This window comes from Etheostoma spectabile, chromosome 15 (genome assembly GCF_008692095.1).
Source record: "Etheostoma spectabile isolate EspeVRDwgs_2016 chromosome 15, UIUC_Espe_1.0, whole genome shotgun sequence".
Taxonomy (NCBI): Eukaryota; Metazoa; Chordata; class Actinopteri; order Perciformes; family Percidae; genus Etheostoma; species Etheostoma spectabile.
This window is the reverse complement of record NC_045747.1, coordinates 28,136,526-28,154,600: the sequence shown is the minus strand read 5'-3', so window position 1 is coordinate 28,154,600 and position 18,075 is coordinate 28,136,526. Positions and strand designations below refer to the sequence as shown.

The 18,075-nt window shown below is 39.2% G+C and overlaps 2 protein-coding genes across 3 annotated transcripts in view; both read right to left on the bottom strand.

Annotated features, from left to right (window-relative positions):
• Positions 1-5,263, bottom strand: part of nadsyn1 (NAD synthetase 1) — a 47,255-nt gene extending 41,992 nt beyond the window's left edge. For both annotated transcript variants that reach the window (XR_004335447.1, XM_032538253.1), the window contains exons 1-3: positions 4,969-5,263; positions 2,193-2,253; positions 740-856 (exon numbers count right to left, since the gene is read on the bottom strand). Coding sequence is in view for 1 of the 2 variants with exons in the window: in XM_032538253.1 (XP_032394144.1) it covers positions 740-856; positions 2,193-2,253; positions 4,969-5,053 (263 nt within the window). In the remaining variant the exon portion in view is untranslated. The remainder of the gene's footprint in view (positions 1-739; positions 857-2,192; positions 2,254-4,968) is intronic.
• Positions 5,264-8,942: 3,679 nt separating this feature from the next.
• Positions 8,943-18,075, bottom strand: part of dok4 (docking protein 4) — a 120,947-nt gene continuing 111,814 nt past the window's right edge. The window contains exons 9-10 of the mRNA XM_032538254.1: positions 17,174-17,285; positions 8,943-16,013 (exon numbers count right to left, since the gene is read on the bottom strand). Of these exons, the coding sequence (XP_032394145.1) occupies positions 15,868-16,013; positions 17,174-17,285 (258 nt within the window). The 3' untranslated portion in view covers positions 8,943-15,867. The remainder of the gene's footprint in view (positions 16,014-17,173; positions 17,286-18,075) is intronic.

Below are 18,075 nucleotides of genomic sequence, written 5' to 3'. Positions count from 1 at the left end.
GGGGTGAATCTCTGGGCACCTCACAATTTGATTCCGATTCGGAAGCCAACAATTCGATTTTAAACCAATAATCGAGCAACCATTTTTTTATGTACATTTCCATGTGTGGATTAAACAAATAAATCAGAGTTTTCTAATCACTTCCTAGACAAAGCACCTAGACAAAGCTTTGATTTTGACATATGCAGTATATGTTACACACACGTTTTAATGAAATGTTTTAGCTACTGAGGTTTTTATTGTTTAGTCATTCCATGCTTAAGCCTTAAAGATGCTGAGTCACCTTCTCTCATAGTAATCTTCCATGTCAGAGGCTCAGTCATGCTTAAAGGTAGGGAATTGGCTTCTTAGAACATGAAACATGAGGTGGTCAGATGTAATGTGATAAAGTAGATCAACAACCTTTATGTGTTTTGCCTAATTATTTCATGTATGTCTTATTAGATCATGTGTATGTGTAACAAAACTTTTCCTTTTGGCCATTTTTTTCTGCACTGTTGCCTAAACTCTAAGTAGTTGTCCATGATCACATCCTCTTTCGGTCACTCTGTTTAGAGACAGTAACTTTAAAATAAAAATAAACACATTTAAATTAAAAAAATTGATTATTTACCAATCAGAATCGAGCATTGCATCGTTCTAGAGAGAACTGCAATGTATCTAAGAATTTATTATTTTTCCAACCCCTACTTAATGCTGCTTTTTGGACAGGTCTGGATGTTTGACAGGTGATACTCACATCCCCACATCACAGATGATGTCCTGGGTGACAGCCGATTCTAGGAGCTTCCTCAGGACCTGGAAGCAGTGGAGCAACGTGTCCGACTCATAGAAGTGGTCTGCACAGCCATAACCGCTGGTAAGAAAACGTTGGGGATTAGAAAAGCGATGGCAGCAAAGTAAAACTGAAACTCCAAACTCTGGCAGGGCTGGCGCCATAGAAATAAAATGGATAGAAAGACCACTTTGTTTCAGATCAACGTAGCTGAACGGTCAGAGCGGCAGCCATTTCTATGTGTACTATTGCCATGGTAACGTATTAACCTCGGTATGAGCCGACTTCCAGAAAGTCGCGGAGGTGAGGTTTTGCTGTAACGAATTTGTTTTGTTTTCTCCGCCAATCAAATGAACACGGCAAACAGTTCAGTGGCCTTTCTATTTATTTTATTTCTATGGCTGGCACCTAATAACCCTCTGCACTACAAGGCACTGACTACATTTCCTTTCTGTTAGTCCAGCAGTTCTAAAAATCCTACTTTGACATTTCAATATGTCAATATAGTCATGTAGTGCAGGGTTTAATGTAGTTTTTTTTTTTTTTTTTTTAGATGCCCGAAAAACAATTCCACTTGCTCAAACTCATTATCACTTGCCCCTGTACAAATAGGTTATTTTATTAGTGGTTATCAAATAACGACAAAAACTCTACTCTATATAACTAAATTATTATATCTGATGTTTGTTTACAATGTATAAACACATGTACGTGTGTCTTAGATGAGTTAAAGTTTATACTGAAAGTGGAGGCTATTATTTTAAAAAAAACAACAACTATAAAATCTAATTGCAATAATTATTTTACCGGCGTATGGAAGAAGATTACGGCCACATTTCTGACTTTTTTCTCAGAATAATGACTTCAATCTCACAATTCAAACTTTTTTTTAAAGTTTTGGAAAAAAGACATTAATCTCATAATTCTGAGAAAAAAAGTCAGAATTCCGACTTTAAATTCAGATCTCATTGCATTTTTGTCACATGTGACCCTGATCCTCCTCCATACCGGAGAGACAGGGGGTTTCTATCTGTAATTTGTTTGAGCGCATCCATTTTAGGTACCCTCATTTCTACTATGTCACAGAGTTTAAGTTGGAACATTTGTATTTTTTGGTTTCTAAACCTACCCTGCTTGACATGTTTTATGCAAACAAAAATCACGTTGATCCTTTAAGAGCACTTAATGTTCAAAACATCGTTAATGTAGTTTTTTCTTTTATTATTAAAAGACCTGAGAAATCATTGTGGAATTGTTAGCGATAACGATAAATTACCTTAACGAATGTAATTTGTGATACGATGACAATCGGACAAAATGATTGACACTTGCCCGAACGGTCAAGTAGTCAGTGAGATTTCCTAACTGTTGAACCCTGCGGTGTGAGACCAAATGAATGCTTTCCCCTGCAGCATACCATATCTCTAGCTCCGGGCCCAGTCTGTATTTGGCTCCATGTGCTTTAGCAATCTCAATACCTGCAGAGAAAAACAAACACACACACACCACACAACAACACACACCACACACACACCACACACACACACACACAAACACACACACAACCCCACACAACACCACACACACACACACACACACCAACAACACAACACACACCACACACACACACACACACACACACACACACCACACACACACACACACACACAACACACACACACACACACACACACACACACACAACACACACACACACACACACACACACACACACCACACAACCACACACACCCACACACAAAGGATTATTTATTGTTATATAGGCAAAAAATCATTGTTGGTCCTGTGTGCTTGACCAGTTGTAAGTAGTTTTCAGCTCTACTGGTACATGGTATTGCATTTCTACAAAGTTACGAGACTTGTTTCCCACACATAAACGCGACACTCAATCAACACCGGCCACCACACATTTGCGTTGTGTTATTCATTTTTAGTCTTAAACACAATTTAAAACTAGAGCCCTGATAGAGATATCAGTATCGGCATTTATAATGGCCCCATAAAAAAAAACAAAAAAAAAAACATGTCAACCATGCTATGAGCGTTGGCGTTGCATAAGTCTATCCATCAGAGGGCGCTCTACAACGTCCCTGTTGGCAACACTAATTTTTTTTTTTCCAAAGGACTATTAGTTTCATATCTAAAGTTTGTATTTTTATACATTTTATTTATCAGAACTTTAATGTATTTGGATGTTCCTCTGTTCGGTTGTGTCGATAAAACACATTATCATCATATTATTTTAGTGAGAACATTATAACTATACTATAAATAACTAATGTTAGGGAAATCTGCTTATGTTTTGTAACGCATGACTGGAGTTAAAAAAAAAAACTATCGGCCGATATATCGGCATATCGGATTTTTAAATAACCAAATATTCGTATCGGTATCGGCCTTAAAAATCCTTTATTCGTCACATTTCTTCAGCCGCATTTCCTTTCCCTGCACTCCCCCGTCTCTCTGTCACTCTACACACACACACACACACACACACACGTGTGGCCCATCCGCTCTGTTCACACAGCGTCTGTCTCCATGGAAACAGTGTTAGATTTGGCAAATTTTCAGACCCCCTATAGTGATTTTTATTTTCTTCACAAAAGCGACTAGCAACAAAACTGGCAACTTTTTCTTTTCTATTGTCCAGCGAGCACGCAAGGTATTTCTCTCCTGTGGCCCCCCAACAGTCACCTCTCTCTGAATGGGTTTAGAGGGGAGCAGAGGACCAGGTCCTCCCTCTCTCCTCAGGTAGGTAGAAAGAGGAGAAGGGACGCAACTGAGCCAGCCTGGCCCTGGGCAAGCCAGCCTTCTTTGAGAATTCTTTATTGATCTTCCTTCCCTTTGTACAATTCCTTTTACCTAGGTAATAACTATAAGGTAAACATAAATTCCTGTATTGAATTTGTGATTATTTGGCTAAAGATTTCTATTTCTTTCTATCTACCTTGTTGACACAACCTCTAAGCTTTATGACGTCACCCCAAAATTATTATCATTATTTTGAGAGGAAAAAAAACCCAAACGTGTCTCAATTCTCTGTTCATGTTGCTGAGTGGTTAATCAATAATTCTTAAGAAACACTGTATTGATGTATTTTTTTACTAGTATTGCACTAACGTAGGCTAACAACAGGCATGTGTGAAGTGTCTGGTATGTTCTGAGAAACAATGGGTTTTGCAACATGCTAACATCATCAGCTGTGAAAGAAGTATTCCGATCCTTTACTTAAGTAAAAGTATACACTGTAAAACATACTCTGTTCCAAGTAAAAGTCCTGCATTGAAAATGTTACTTAAGTAAAAGTATTGAAGTATCATCAGGCAAATGTACTTAAAGTATTACAAGTAACATAACTCAATGCAGAAGGATTTCAGCTGGACTTAGGCGATCAGATTGTTGGCTAGTTTAATTTATAATAAAACATCAGATTTTATAAACTAAATGTTTTTTTAATGCATAAATGTGTAAAATTACACATTTTTGTATATTAAATCCCATCAAGTTTGCCTGTTCATTAATTCCCTCTAATATACAATAATTTATTCCTGCTCATGCACAGACAGAAGTAATAATAAAATTGGTGTCATGGTTGTTAAAGTTTTTTTAAAGGTTAGGGGAATGTAAAAAAGAACGTTAGGGGAACGTTCTCTAAAGGTTGCAACGTTAAGGGAACGTTAGGGGAATCTTCTGAGAACATTCTACGTAACCAAAAACTAACGTTCCCAGAACGTAAAAAAAACCTTTCTTATGCAACCAAAACACAACCAAACCTAACCTTTGGGGAACGTTCCCACAACCAAAAACGAACGTTGCCAGAACGTTCTGTGAACCAAAAACTGTTAGCTCGGTTGTAACAAAAGCTGTCAGATTATTGTAGCGGAGTAAATGTGCTCTGAAATGTACAGGAGAAGAAGTGGATAGTGGCATGAAGAGAAAAGACCCGAAAAAAAGTACAAGTACCTTAATGTGTACTTAAGAACAGTCCATGAGTAAATGTAGGCTACTTAGTTAGCTACATTCCACTACTGGACAGTATTAATAGAACACTAGAAAGCTCACGTTACACCTCGCAGTAGTTACAGTCTATACGTGCTAGCTATATCATTATGGATGAAATAGATGTGACTTCAAAGACACCGCTGTGCAGCAGTAATAACAGTCCGACTTACTCTTCAGTATTCTCTCCAAGTTGCCTTCAAAGTCCAAAGCCCACTGATTCAATGAGCACGTAGCGAGGGTCACTTTCCGTCCCATGTCCTCGGTAGTTGCTAAGTAACACTGAGCAACTCACGTCGCGTGAACAAACCAGGCGGACAATGGAAATGATATGGGCTATAGCGTTAAGCTAGCACAGGTAAAGCTAGATACTTTAGCTATAGTTGTCTATCTAACGTGGCTGTCATTAGGAGTGTGAGAAGTTACCTCCACCTGATCTGGAGAAGTACAGAACTACTCCTATACTTCTTCTTCTGATCCGTAATTTTTGCAATCTAGACGCTTCTGAACACATTACTGCCCTCAACAGGATAATAGACATATTACTTTAATGCTTGAAAATATTTGTACACGTATATTCTAGGCTACATTGGAAACTTGGATTTGAGTTCTGAGTTTAAAGTCCCTTCATTCTCAGAATTCTGACTCAAATGCAAATTTCACATATGGCCCTGAAGGCCACATACATATAAAGATATATTATATGTATATGCTGTAGGCCCCCCATTTTGTAGATTAAAAAAAAGTCTCAGAATTCTGACTTTAAACTCAGAACTCAGATAAAATGTGACCCTAATCCACTTCCACACTCCGGCTTAGGAACCACTGCATAATATAATATAATATAATATAATATAATATAATTTAATAGATGTTGTTCCTTTATTCCTACTTGTTGAACTGTCAATATTTAGATTGATGACTGTTTCAACCATTTGAATGTTTCACATTTAGCTAACCATTTTCAGCCGCTTTTTCAATACTTTAACTCATAACTAATTATTTTAACCATTCATCTATTACTTTTAGCTAATAAACTACCTGTTTATATGTAAATGTCTGTGCTCACCCCACAGTTTTTGTAAATGGACAGTTTTTCTAGTCTCAACAACTACACTAAGCGCTTTTACATAGTACAGGAACCAGTCAGCATTCACACTCTGTGGCCGAGGCTGCCTTACAAGGTGCCACCTGCTCGTCAGATAAACACTCACACACATCTACACTACAATACACAGCATTGGGAACAACTCAGGGTTCAGTGTCTTGCCCAAGGACACTTCGACACTGGGCCAGGAATCAAACCACCAACCTTTCGATTGGCAGGCAACCAGTCTACCACAGGCACCATTCAGTGCTTTATAAGTGCTTTCATGTTGCTTCGTAAACAGTTGCGTATTAGATTACATTAGATTAGATAATACTTCATTCATCCCACATTGGGGAAATTCCCTTGTAACAACAGCATTTCCACAAAGTACTGAATGAATGTAAAGTGGCATTTATAAAAAGTATTTTAAAGTAAAGTGAGGTGGCCATAGTACGAAAAAAATATTGCAATGTAAGTAAGTAAATGACGTGAAATTAAATTGAATAGAATAATATTTAATTAAATAATATAGCAAAAGTAAGTAACCATGATATCAATTATATTACAAAAGTAAGTACTCGGAATGGAAAAACAGACAGATGTACATAAATCTATTTACAGATGTATGTACAGATATAAATAGAGCCATCATTTGGTCCAGGTGTTGTAGAGCCTGACAGCGACCTGCAGTACCTCTCTTTCTTACACCGGGGGGTATCAGTCTGCTGCTGAAGGAGCTGCTCAGGGACCCCATGTAGGGGGGGAAGGTGTTGTCCATGATGGATGTCACCTTAGGTAACATCTTTCTCTCCCCCACTTTCTCAATGGAGTCCAGAGGACAGTCCAGGACAGAGCTCGCTCTCCTGATCAGTCTATTGAGTCTGCTCCTGTCCCTGTCCAAGATGCCCCACTCTCCAGCAGACCACAGCATTAAGGATGGCCGAGGCCACCACAGAGTCATAAGAAGTCCTGAGGACACTCCAAAGAATACAGCGTGCAGAGATGGAACGACATATGTATTCATTTTAAGAAGTACTTCCGGCCACCTGATGCAAGTATAATGTTCATTCTGCTTTACGCTCTGTCTTTGGTCTCCACCAACTCCTGAGGGAAATATCTGTCTCTTTAGCTGCTAAATGCTCCACTATGTTCACCAGTTATAGTCTCTAACTGTGTCTGGCTGCTGTTTGCTGCTGAACATGTAGGGTTCAGTGGGTTTATCACAGCTTTGTCACTGAAAACACAAGTCACACTCAAGTCTGAATTTTCATTGTGGGGTTAGCTCTAGCCAGGTCAGCCATTGTTAGCAATACTGATGATGCATTACGTTGTTTTTTGTGCATTCAAACAGCTTGACAAGTCCACAGATAACGTTTGGTCAGGACTGTGTATACAACTGATTTAGTGAGACACAAATAAGACAGAAGTGCCAATAACTGTATGTTATTATAGCTTTTACTGCTGTGGATGCATGGAGACGCCATGTTGGATTTTGAGCTCGGGGTACTGTGAAGACGTCTGACTACCCAACTCGGAAATCCAAGTGGGTTTCCAACTTTGACCTCGGAAATTCCAAACTCTGAGTACAAATTGAACACACTTTAATTCTCTAATGCTGTGTTACTACAAGCAACATCTTTCATTCATTCATTTATTGTAAACTTACCAGCTTGTACATGAACATGATCAATCCTGGGTCTTTAACCCCAAAATCATTGAATCAGTTGAAACATCATATGAACATAGACTTTCAACTTCATGTCAAATTTTTAACATGTGACAATAGTTTTGTAAAAAAGACAAGGCAAAGCGTTAACAAAGTCACATTTCAAAGGATTGACATCACAATGGAGAGCTACACTGTTAAGTAATGGACTTTATTTCTCTACAAAACATGCACTTGGTGAAGACAGTGTCAATGGCTGAAAATAACATTGTGTCATCGTTACAAAGCTAAGGGCGGGTCACAGCCATGGTGAGAGCTGACACTGTCAGCGTGAGGACACTACAATCACAAACAGTGACTATAACCGTCTGGAAGCGGGAAACTATCAGTGCTGGAAGTTTCCATCCTTTCCCCAGCCATCTCTATCAATCACTTCTTCCACTTAGCACTTTGTTGTGTCATAATATGTCTTTTCCACCAAGGCTAACCAGGTGCTGGTTCTGGGCTGGTGCTACTGCCTGTTCGGTGCTGGTTCTACTCGCCAAATATCTAAGAACCAGCTGGATTTTCCACAGCCAGCAGACAGTTGGTTTCCTCCACAGACCACGGTTGTTTTGGTTTCCCAACATTAACAGCTCTCTATGGTTAACAGCTGACCGGCGTTTTAAAAGTGGCGGCCAGAAGTTTTTGTTTTCAAACATCATAATAACCCCGCCCCCAGCACCTGACGTAATCGGTTCTTATCTCTAGACCAGGGCTAAGTTGGTGCTGAGTTGGAACCCGTTTTCTTGGCCCAGAGCCAGGTTTTGTGTTGAAAAGCAAAGAACCGGTTTGATATTTGGCACTGACTCCGAACCAGCACCAGAACTGCCTTGGTGGAAAAGACATATAATATATCCAGAGGGGTGTTTTACAAAAGCAACATCACCAGTCGAGCCAGACTAAGCTCAGTCAATCAATTCTGGAGCTCTGGTTTTAGTTGGTCCACCACTTTGGTCCAGACTGCAATATCTCAACAACTATGGGATGGATTGCCATTACATTTATCGTTCCCAGATGATGAAGGACTTTTGGTGATCCTCAGAGGTGGAAAGAGCACAAACATATTCTGCTTAAGTACTATTACTTTGATGAACTTTCACTCATGTACACGTACAATTCCTGGTATAAAAATCTACTCAGGTAAAAGTTAAAAGTAGCTCATTTAAAATGTTACTTTTAACATCAGGGTAGACTTTAATATCTTTTTTATAGGTATTATAGCTTACTTTTTTAGGAAAATCAAAGTCTTTTGGGATTTAATAAGGGCACAAAGCCACTTTTGTTTTAGGTTTGTTGGCAGATAGTTGGTCAAAGCAATAGCGCAAATCGTTAGAGAGCTTTTTATTTACTTTTACTCAGTAACTGATGTGATTTAAAATGTAGCAAAGTACAATACTTCAAACAAAATATACTTACGTGAAAGTGAAAGTACAGATGGTAAAACACTTAAAAAAAGAACTTAATAACCGTAATGTGAGTAATTGTAAATTGTTACTTTTCACCTCTGGTGATCCTCTGACTTTCCATTACTGCCCCCAAATTCAATTCAATCAGTTTATTTAAGAAGGAGATGGGGAAAATGAAAAAAGCATGATTATACATGGCTTAAAAATGGCAGAATTACTAATTCTGAATTCTGAATTAGCCAAAAGGCTATTTTTCATCTGTAGTCCCCTAGCCTTGATGCAAAAAAAAGCAGGTCACATTTTCACTTTTTCAGTTAAATAGCTCTAAATCTACTGGATGGACTGGCACAAAATGTGCTTCAGACATTCATAGTTCCCAGGTAACTAGCAGGTTGACATTTGTGGTTCAGAGTAAAATGTCTTAAAAACTATTGGAGGGATTGCACTGAAATTTGGAAGATATGTTTATGCTGTTATACAGGAGGTCATCCTCTAACTTGTCAGCGCCACCTTCGGGTCAACACGTAAACGTATCTAATATTTCGGTTCATGTCCAGATCTCTGCAATCAGCCTCAGCTGTGCTTTGACTTTAGTGCCGGTCAGCAAATGTTAGCATGCTTACATGCTAAACTAAAAAAGTAAAAATGGAAATCAATTCTTGTCCAACATCAACAGGTTACTATTGTTATTGTGAGCTTCATGGCATGCTGACGATAGACTGTTACTTTTTACAGTCTATGATACTGACATTAGCAAGTCGCTTAAAGTCCTTGCTGTACACTTAGTCTTAGATTTTAATCCTTGCTTTGCTTTAGGCCATCCTAAGAATTTAAATGAAATGGAAGGTTATGTGTTCGACCCACGTTTGTAGCTTTTAAAAAAAAAAAAATTCTCTCATGCAAGTTAAAGGAATAAAACAGATATCCGAAACCCTGCTATCAAAAATACTGGAGACAGACCAGTGTGAAGGTATTACAACTTTCAGCATATAAAATGCTTTTTTATGTCACATGTACAAACCAAGTACTGTAGAATTATTCAACTGAACTGTTCTTCCTAATTAGCCTAGAAATCTAGACGCATCCTAGCAGCAGCCAATGTAATCTGCAGTTAGGGTCAGTCTAGCAACTCTCTGCTGGCTCGGGAGCTGGAAAAACCAAATTCTGGTCAGGCCAATCACATTGTGTATAGAGTCGGTGGGCGGGCTTAACATAAGGATGGTAGAGTTCCCTGCTACTTGAAAACAAAGAAGATGGCCGCTGCTGCTGGTGAATGGCTGTCTTTCGAAATCGGCTATGCCCGCGACTCTGGAAGACTTAGAGTTAGGCACTAAAGTCATTCTTAAAAAATGAAGATGTGTTCGGTTTAATCTATTAAAGTTTAACCTATCAAACGAGCTGCTCCTCATTCCAGACCGATCCAGACTCGAGCTAGCTGAACTTCTGGTTTGGCTTAACCAGTTTGTTGAGCTCATTCAATACAGGACTTTTCACAATACGCTCTGCTTTTGTGAGCCTTCTTCATAAAAACACCCCTCTGCGGTATGCTACAGTTTCTTGACAGAACAACCAAAGGGAAACAGCAGCACGTCATGTGATTGTGGTTGATCCAAGGCCAAAAAAGATCCATGCTGTGAGAGGGGACGCCGCAGAAAACAGGATGGTAAAGACGTTTGTTGTTCACTCAGGTGCAGATTTATGTTTGAAGAGACACGCCGACAAAGTGCAGACCGGCTGTCATCTGCTTGTTCAACATTACATGGTACAAAAAAAGTGGTGCCGGCATTTTAAATGAAAACATGTTGCAATATTCCCTCATGTCGTGCTCTTTCTCTCACTCTCTTTCTCTCTCACACGCACACCCACACACATTCCTATATGAAATAAATAGCAATATGTACAAAACTCAAGTTATACAGTTTGCAAGAACACAAAACACAGCTACACAAAGTACACAACTTACATCATGTAAAAAACCAACAAACATAGCCCTGTCATTTTAAAAGGACTTCAAATGAGGAAAAAAAAACATAAACCATAAAATGGGAGTTGTACAAGGCTTCCAGCATTATAATCAAGCGATATCAGATCGAGACGCAATCTAGACATGATGCATTTCACGATGGTGTCAAGGTGGTCGGTGTGTTTCCTACAAAAGAGGATAAGGGAATGTGAAAAATGTGTTTGAGTTCAGAGTTTGAAAAGACAACTGGGATTGAATTGTGAAAGTGGAAATCAGAATTCTGAGAATAAAGTCTGACCGTATTCTCAGAATTCTGACTTTAAAGTCCAAACACCAAATTCATTTTTCACATTGGTCCTAATCTTCTTCCACAGTTCCTAGACGTCACATTGCTGTGGTGAATTCTCCACTTATTCACATTAGTCATATTACCACTCCTAAACCCTTATGAGAGAATCAAAAAGACAGCAATCTGAGGAAATCACGTCTAGACAAAATAAATATCTAGGTCATGACAAATTGTAATAGAAGGCAAAGGCAGCAATCTGCCCTGATGAAAACAACCGGTTCTTCTTTTCTGTCTTTCTCCTTTGGCAGCCTCCTTAGAACAGCTTTGGGATTAGCAGGGTTGGCAGGAGGGAAATTTAAGTGTACAATGTTAGACTGTTTAGACTGTTGGACTAGAATAAATGATCCTAAGAATCATTCATGCTGAAAATGTCGGCAGATACAGATGTTTCACCAATACAAGGGTCAGATGTACTGGAGATCTGTTTCAGTAACCTCTCTTTAAGCTTTAGTGCGTAACTTTTTAAAATGGAAGAACGTCCGTTACATTCAAGCCATCGCCAAATGAGTGGATACAAAGCTCCACACAACTCTCTGTCTATTTTACACTATGGCCATGATCAGAAGATGGAAAGATGGAGGACAGTTTTGCTGGGGCGGCAGAAACTACGCACTATAGCTTTAACTATGATACACTTTGACATTAACAGAGTTGATCAACACTGCATTGATGGGAAGACTTTGGCCTTCAAAGACGCTAATGCCCCCTTGTAAATGACAACATTATTGTAAGACAATGTTGTTTTTTACAGATGAAGAGTTAATTTGCAACAACATAACCAAGCCGTTCTTAAAATGAATAAACCAACACCCGTTTGATTGATATTTCTTTGAGTGCACAGTAAAAAAAATCATGGTTCATGAAAATTAAAAATGATAGAGAGTGAGAAGGAAAGATAGCCGTTTTTGCAAATCAACCCTTCATTTTGCAAATTTTATCATGGAATCTTGTACGCATTAAATCCATTAATGAGATTTCGAGACACAACAACAACAGCAACCTTGCATTTAGATGATCAGACCGGTAGTTAACAAGCCAACAGTTTAACCAGTTCAAAGCAAGGCCAGCTGAATTGTTGCTTATAATTCCTGATTCACCAGGAACACTATAGTTATACTATAGTAGGGTTCTGCTCGGGCCTAAAACTGAGACCAGAACCCAGCTCTTACCAGTGTCTCTCATACCTGACCTGGATGGACCCTCCTGTAAAACACATGACACATGTGAAAGCAGACTGTCAGAGCGAGAGAAAGAGAGAAAGAGAGAAAGAGGGAGAGGCAATTTATAATAAATATTTAAATACATTTCATATGAGAATGATCCAAGCCAGACCAGACCCAAGACCCAAGCTTCATGCAACTTAAGGCTCCAAACCGACCTAAAACCTGATACTGTGTCAGGACTGGATGGGTTCAGGTCACATAGCAGAACTCTGAAGTGCAAGATTAAACACTATAGATACTATTTTTAATGTGAATCTTCATTTTTGTCTTCCCACATAAGTTGGGCTAACCTTGGGGTTTGTAAAAGGCCTGTCTGAACGTCTGACTTCTCGTGTTGTTGTCCCGTCCACCTTCTTTTGAGCAATGTTGCTGTGTTCCCAGATCTCATTATTTAACTTGTGAGCACAATGGTATGATTAATGACAAAAATGATGGCCACAACATTATACAAATCAGATCCAAGTTGTAATAAACTACAATTATCCTTTAAGACCAACTGTCCCCCCATAATAGTTTGACTGAGTGGAAGCAACAAAAGGGTTTGCAGTACTGTAGGCCGTGTATAGGAAGCTGAAGAAACCCTTACAGAACAGATTGTGACACTACCTGCTGATTACACTACTGTTATAATAGCAGGACTGCTCTAGTCACACCATAGGGGACTTGAGTGGTCCAAGTGCCCATTGGTCAGCCAAAGTGCCCCTGTGGTTGGGTAAGAGCCCTTAAAGTGGGTCCAAATATTCCTGTATTATGCTCAAGTGCTCACATGTGACCTTTGGGGAAAGAAAACGTGATTTAACAACCATGATATGTCTGTAGCCCAATGGGACAATTCCACACTTGATGTCACATATCATGTATGCAAATTGATGCACCTTGAGTGCCCCTGCGGGCATCCCATGTTCCTCCCTGTGCCCCTTCAGTGAGCCCTATGCCGCTCTAGTTCGAGTTCCGCTCTGACCTAAGGGCGGAAATGAACCCTAACCCTGTGGGAGAAAGAGATCATTCCCACCCCTGCCCTTTAAAAAGTCTGTGAATGCCAATATTTGAACATGTTTTCTTACCATTCTCCTGTGTTTCAGTAGAGAGTTTCCCATTTCAATGTTTAGGGTTTGGTCGCTCTAGTTAGAAATAAATAATCTGGAAAGAAAGTAATTGAAAGTGTAAAGAATATCTATCATTGGCAGGTTCAATCTAAACGTATCATCAACCTCTACACTGTAAGTCCCTATTCCACTTCTGAGCCATGAATAATTGAAGAAAATAACAGGGTTGTGCAAATCTAGCTCAATAGAAGCGTGAAGCTAGGAGGCGTAATAGGATGCATGTCAGAGAATGTCTGAAGCTCTAAGGGTGAATATCCAGTTTAGTACAGGAGCCAATCCGTTAAAAAAATGAATCTGATCCTAGTTTCATTCCAAGGTTCAGAACCTCAGCACAGCGAACAGATCCAGAAACTGCAAAGTCTCATCAGTTATCAGCAAAATCGAAGGCATCGATCCAGTCGCGGACATAAAGTTATTAATCAAGTGTTCTTCGGACAAGTCACTGCTGGAACAGCGGGAACTTTCCACAAGGGAATCCTAGATATCAGTGTATTTGCAATGATAGCACAGTCCATGTGGTGCTATTAAGGCACCATGCAGTCCCAGTCCAAGCAGCATTACATGGAACACACTGGGCCTGTATTGACGTCATCCCATGGCGGCCATTGGGAAATTGTTTCACTCTTGGGGTGAGAAACTCAAGCTACAACACCAACATTAATAATCCTACTGTATACACACCATAAAAAACAGAGGAGATTTGACCAAAAATTTGGCATTTTACAGATTTCTCACTAAAACTCTACCAAATCTATCCCGGTAGCGTGGTAACACGATGGATTTGTCTAAAGATAGATAGATAGATACTTTATTCATCCCGAAGGATGTAATATGAAAATGAATAAAGGCTTTAATAGGCCTTAAAGAACTAGGTTATATGATGTGTTGTCGAAAACACATGGCAAAAGTGTTTGTACCGGTTCCATTTTTTACATTCGAAGGTCGGGTGAAAATCCTGTCTTGAAGTCTTGACGCAGTGAATGATACAAAATATGATATCTACAGTCATTTTTGGACAGTTTCCCCTCAAAAGAATTCATTGCGTTAGGTTTCAATCATAAAAACTGACCAAAATTCAACATATATTGAAAGTAATGTTTCCAACAATGGATATATTTAAATGTTTTGTAAGAAAAGTCCTATTTTTTCTATGATTAGGACCAAATTACACACGTCTCTCTGTCTCCCTAAAAGGAATTTATGAATTCATAAAATAAAAAAATAAAAAAAAGCTACTTACACTACAGTGACATCAATTTTCATGTCTTCCTCAAATCACAGAAATTATATGTAACCCTTATGTATACATTGTATGTATACATAAGGGAGAGCAGCCGAGCTTTAACAATAGTAAATAATAATAAATATAAATATGGATCACAGTGCTAGTTTTGACACTAATGAGGTTAAAAATACATATTGATGAATATTATATACCTATATATATTGAAGTTGAGTTGTGGTGTTAGGCAGGCTGTTCTCTATATATACTATCTGTACAATTCGTACATATACTGCAGTAATGGAAAGTAAAGCACTCTAATTCGAATGTATTCCACATATTTATTACTGTATGCACTTTGTTTTAACCCCAAACCACAATCTTTTTTCCAATCTCACAAAGTAATTTTGGTTCCTTAACTTAAGTGTCGCAGGACGATCAGCTGTATCGTGTACTACCAGAGATTTACTATTTAAATCATAAAAACTGTTGTATAAATTCACTAAAAAAATTAAAGAAAATCCCTCCGAATTGCTCTTCAAGGCTTTTCACCCCGCCCTCGAGTGTCCCTTCGGAACAGGTGGAAACACTCTGACTTGGTTGGACAACACATCATACATCCTAGGTGGTTTAAAGCATACTGAGAGCCATATATGCCAATCTGCCAGAGTTTCTTACCCTGAGAATGGAAAAAACGTCAAATATTCCCCGTCTACTGTGGAATTGTAAGAGCTGCAGTCCTATAAGGAAGACCAATCTCCCTGCAGTCTTTTGTTGTATTTAGTTTTCACTTCCTGCCTCAGCATTGTCTTTTGCCCAGTGTTAGCCCCCGCCTACAACATCTCCTGTGAGGTGTAACGTTGGGCTGTAAAACTAATAGAAGGAGAAACAGCGTGTTTCAGTGTGTGTGAATTGTGTGTGTGCCTGCATGCATGTGGGCATGCGTGTGTTCCTCGAAGTCCACATCTTCTTCTGTGTTTGTGTGTGTGTGTGTGTGTGTGTGTGTCACTGCCGAGGGTAGGTGGGGTAGTGTGTCGGGGAGTGTGTGGGTATGTGCGGCTGGGACTGTGCATGTGTGTTTGCCAGGGGCAGCGTGGCATGGTGGTCCGGAGGTAGGCGGGTGGACAGCAGGTCGTCCTCGGCAGCGTCTCCTACAGACGGAGCAGGAACACAGCTGTTACTGTCGCACAAACAACATACAATGTGGTCATTAGAAGGTGTGTGTTTTCACTTTGGACGGAACCAGGCCTTTCCCCCCACCCCGGTTCCAGTCTTTATGCTAAGCCGGGCCTGACTCCAGCTCTGTACATCTTGGGAAACCTCTGCATTTTTCAACCAGGACCCTATTTTCACATGTTTTGTGCCTAAGTGACTAATGGCAACAACAAGTTTTGAAATGGATCCAGACTGGCAAGAGTGCCGTCAATCTGACAATTTCATTCCTTCCTGAGAATATTTTTCAGAGCCACCGTCTCTGTGTCGGAGTTTAGTGCCGCTTCAGACGATTGTGATTGGTTTAAAGAAATGCAAACAACCCAGAATGTACAGTATGTGTGGAGTAAGGTCTAGCAATGCAAAACTAGGTAAATGGTGAATCGTGTATCAAGTTGAAGGAACGTCTCGGATAATATTTAACTGGAATTTTACCTTGTACGATTTCATGTCACAAATAAAAATGCATTGATTGTAATGAGCGAGAGCCCTGCAGCTGCAAAAAAAGGCCTGCTATGTAATCCTATCGGGAAATATATTGCAATACTCTGCGATATGTTGAAATTTATAACCTTTTTCCCAATTTCATATAATGCCCACAAAAGGAAACTTTTTCAACATCTATTTTATCTAAAAAGATTACTTTCTCTGTTTGTTCATATCACTTTAATTTGATTGCTGCAAAAACACATAAATAATAAAAGATGAATACTTGGAGCCTGTGTATCGATACAGTATTACCACTGAAAATATCGGGATACTATGCTTTATTGATTTTTTCCCCACCCCTAGAAATTATGCAGAAATTTACATTGAGTAAAAGTGCTGTTTTGCCACTGATAAAACATTGTGGTCCCTTAAGTAACTTGGAAAAATAGGGTCCAGGTTGAAAAATACCAATGTTTGCCCTTAACACTCCGGTGTGTATAACCTCTACTTGTTGGCGCCAGCAGGTTTGTTTGGAGCCAGGAAATCCGGAACAGGCCCAATAAAAATGGACTGAGAAATTAGATAGCATGCTTTTACACTGTACATATAGAGTATAAAATATCATGCCAAAAGAAAAAAAGAGTAGATAGAAAGTGAAACTTTCCAGTACCAGGATCCATGCCGCTCTGGTTGCCAGTGATGTGGTGCCAGTAGACGGATCGGGGCAGGATGGCGGTTGGGGTGCAGGGGTAGGAACCAGGCTCTGAACCCATAGACATCAACTGGGAGTCATAAACATAAACACAACACACAACATCAGGAATTTAAAAAAAGAGCACTGTAGATTTCAATTCAAGTACCAGAGTTAACAACGTCTACAGGGATTTTAGTGAGTTTCTACCCCTGAACTACTGCATTATCACAGGAAACTTCAAGGGGAACACCATCTACATTAACAAATACAATGTCCATGGCCTGGGAAAGTTCAATCAAAATATTTGTGAAGATAAGCTGGATGTACGGATGTTAGCCTAGGTGTAGATTTCAGGGGGGATACAGGGGACATGTCCCCCTTAATATTTAGGATTGGGAGATTTGTCCCCCTTAAAAATATGAAAAATTCTTTTTTTGTCAAGAAGTTGTGGGTGGGCTAAAAGTAGGGCTTTATTCTTTACTTAATGTCTGTCTTCTTTTAAACTGTATGTGCCCTTTGAAAGAAAACCTTAATAAAAAAAAATATACTGTATATATATGAAAAAGATGAAAACCCGCTCCCTAAAAAGAGGTAAAAAATGGCCATTCAGGAGGGCTTGAAATATATATCATTCTTAGGTCTACTTTTTATGGTTGCGTTTCTCCATAACTTGAATCTGTCTGAACTTTATTACAGCATAAAACAAAATAACAATAATCGAATCCCACAATTGAAAATTGAACACCTACCCAACAAATGAGTATCTGTATAGTCAGAAATTCAGATGCAGCCCTATATTTCTCACCAATAAATCTATGTTTTTCAACAATTTCAGACACAGTATACTGTATGAAGTGTTTGACGGTTAAAATGGGTGG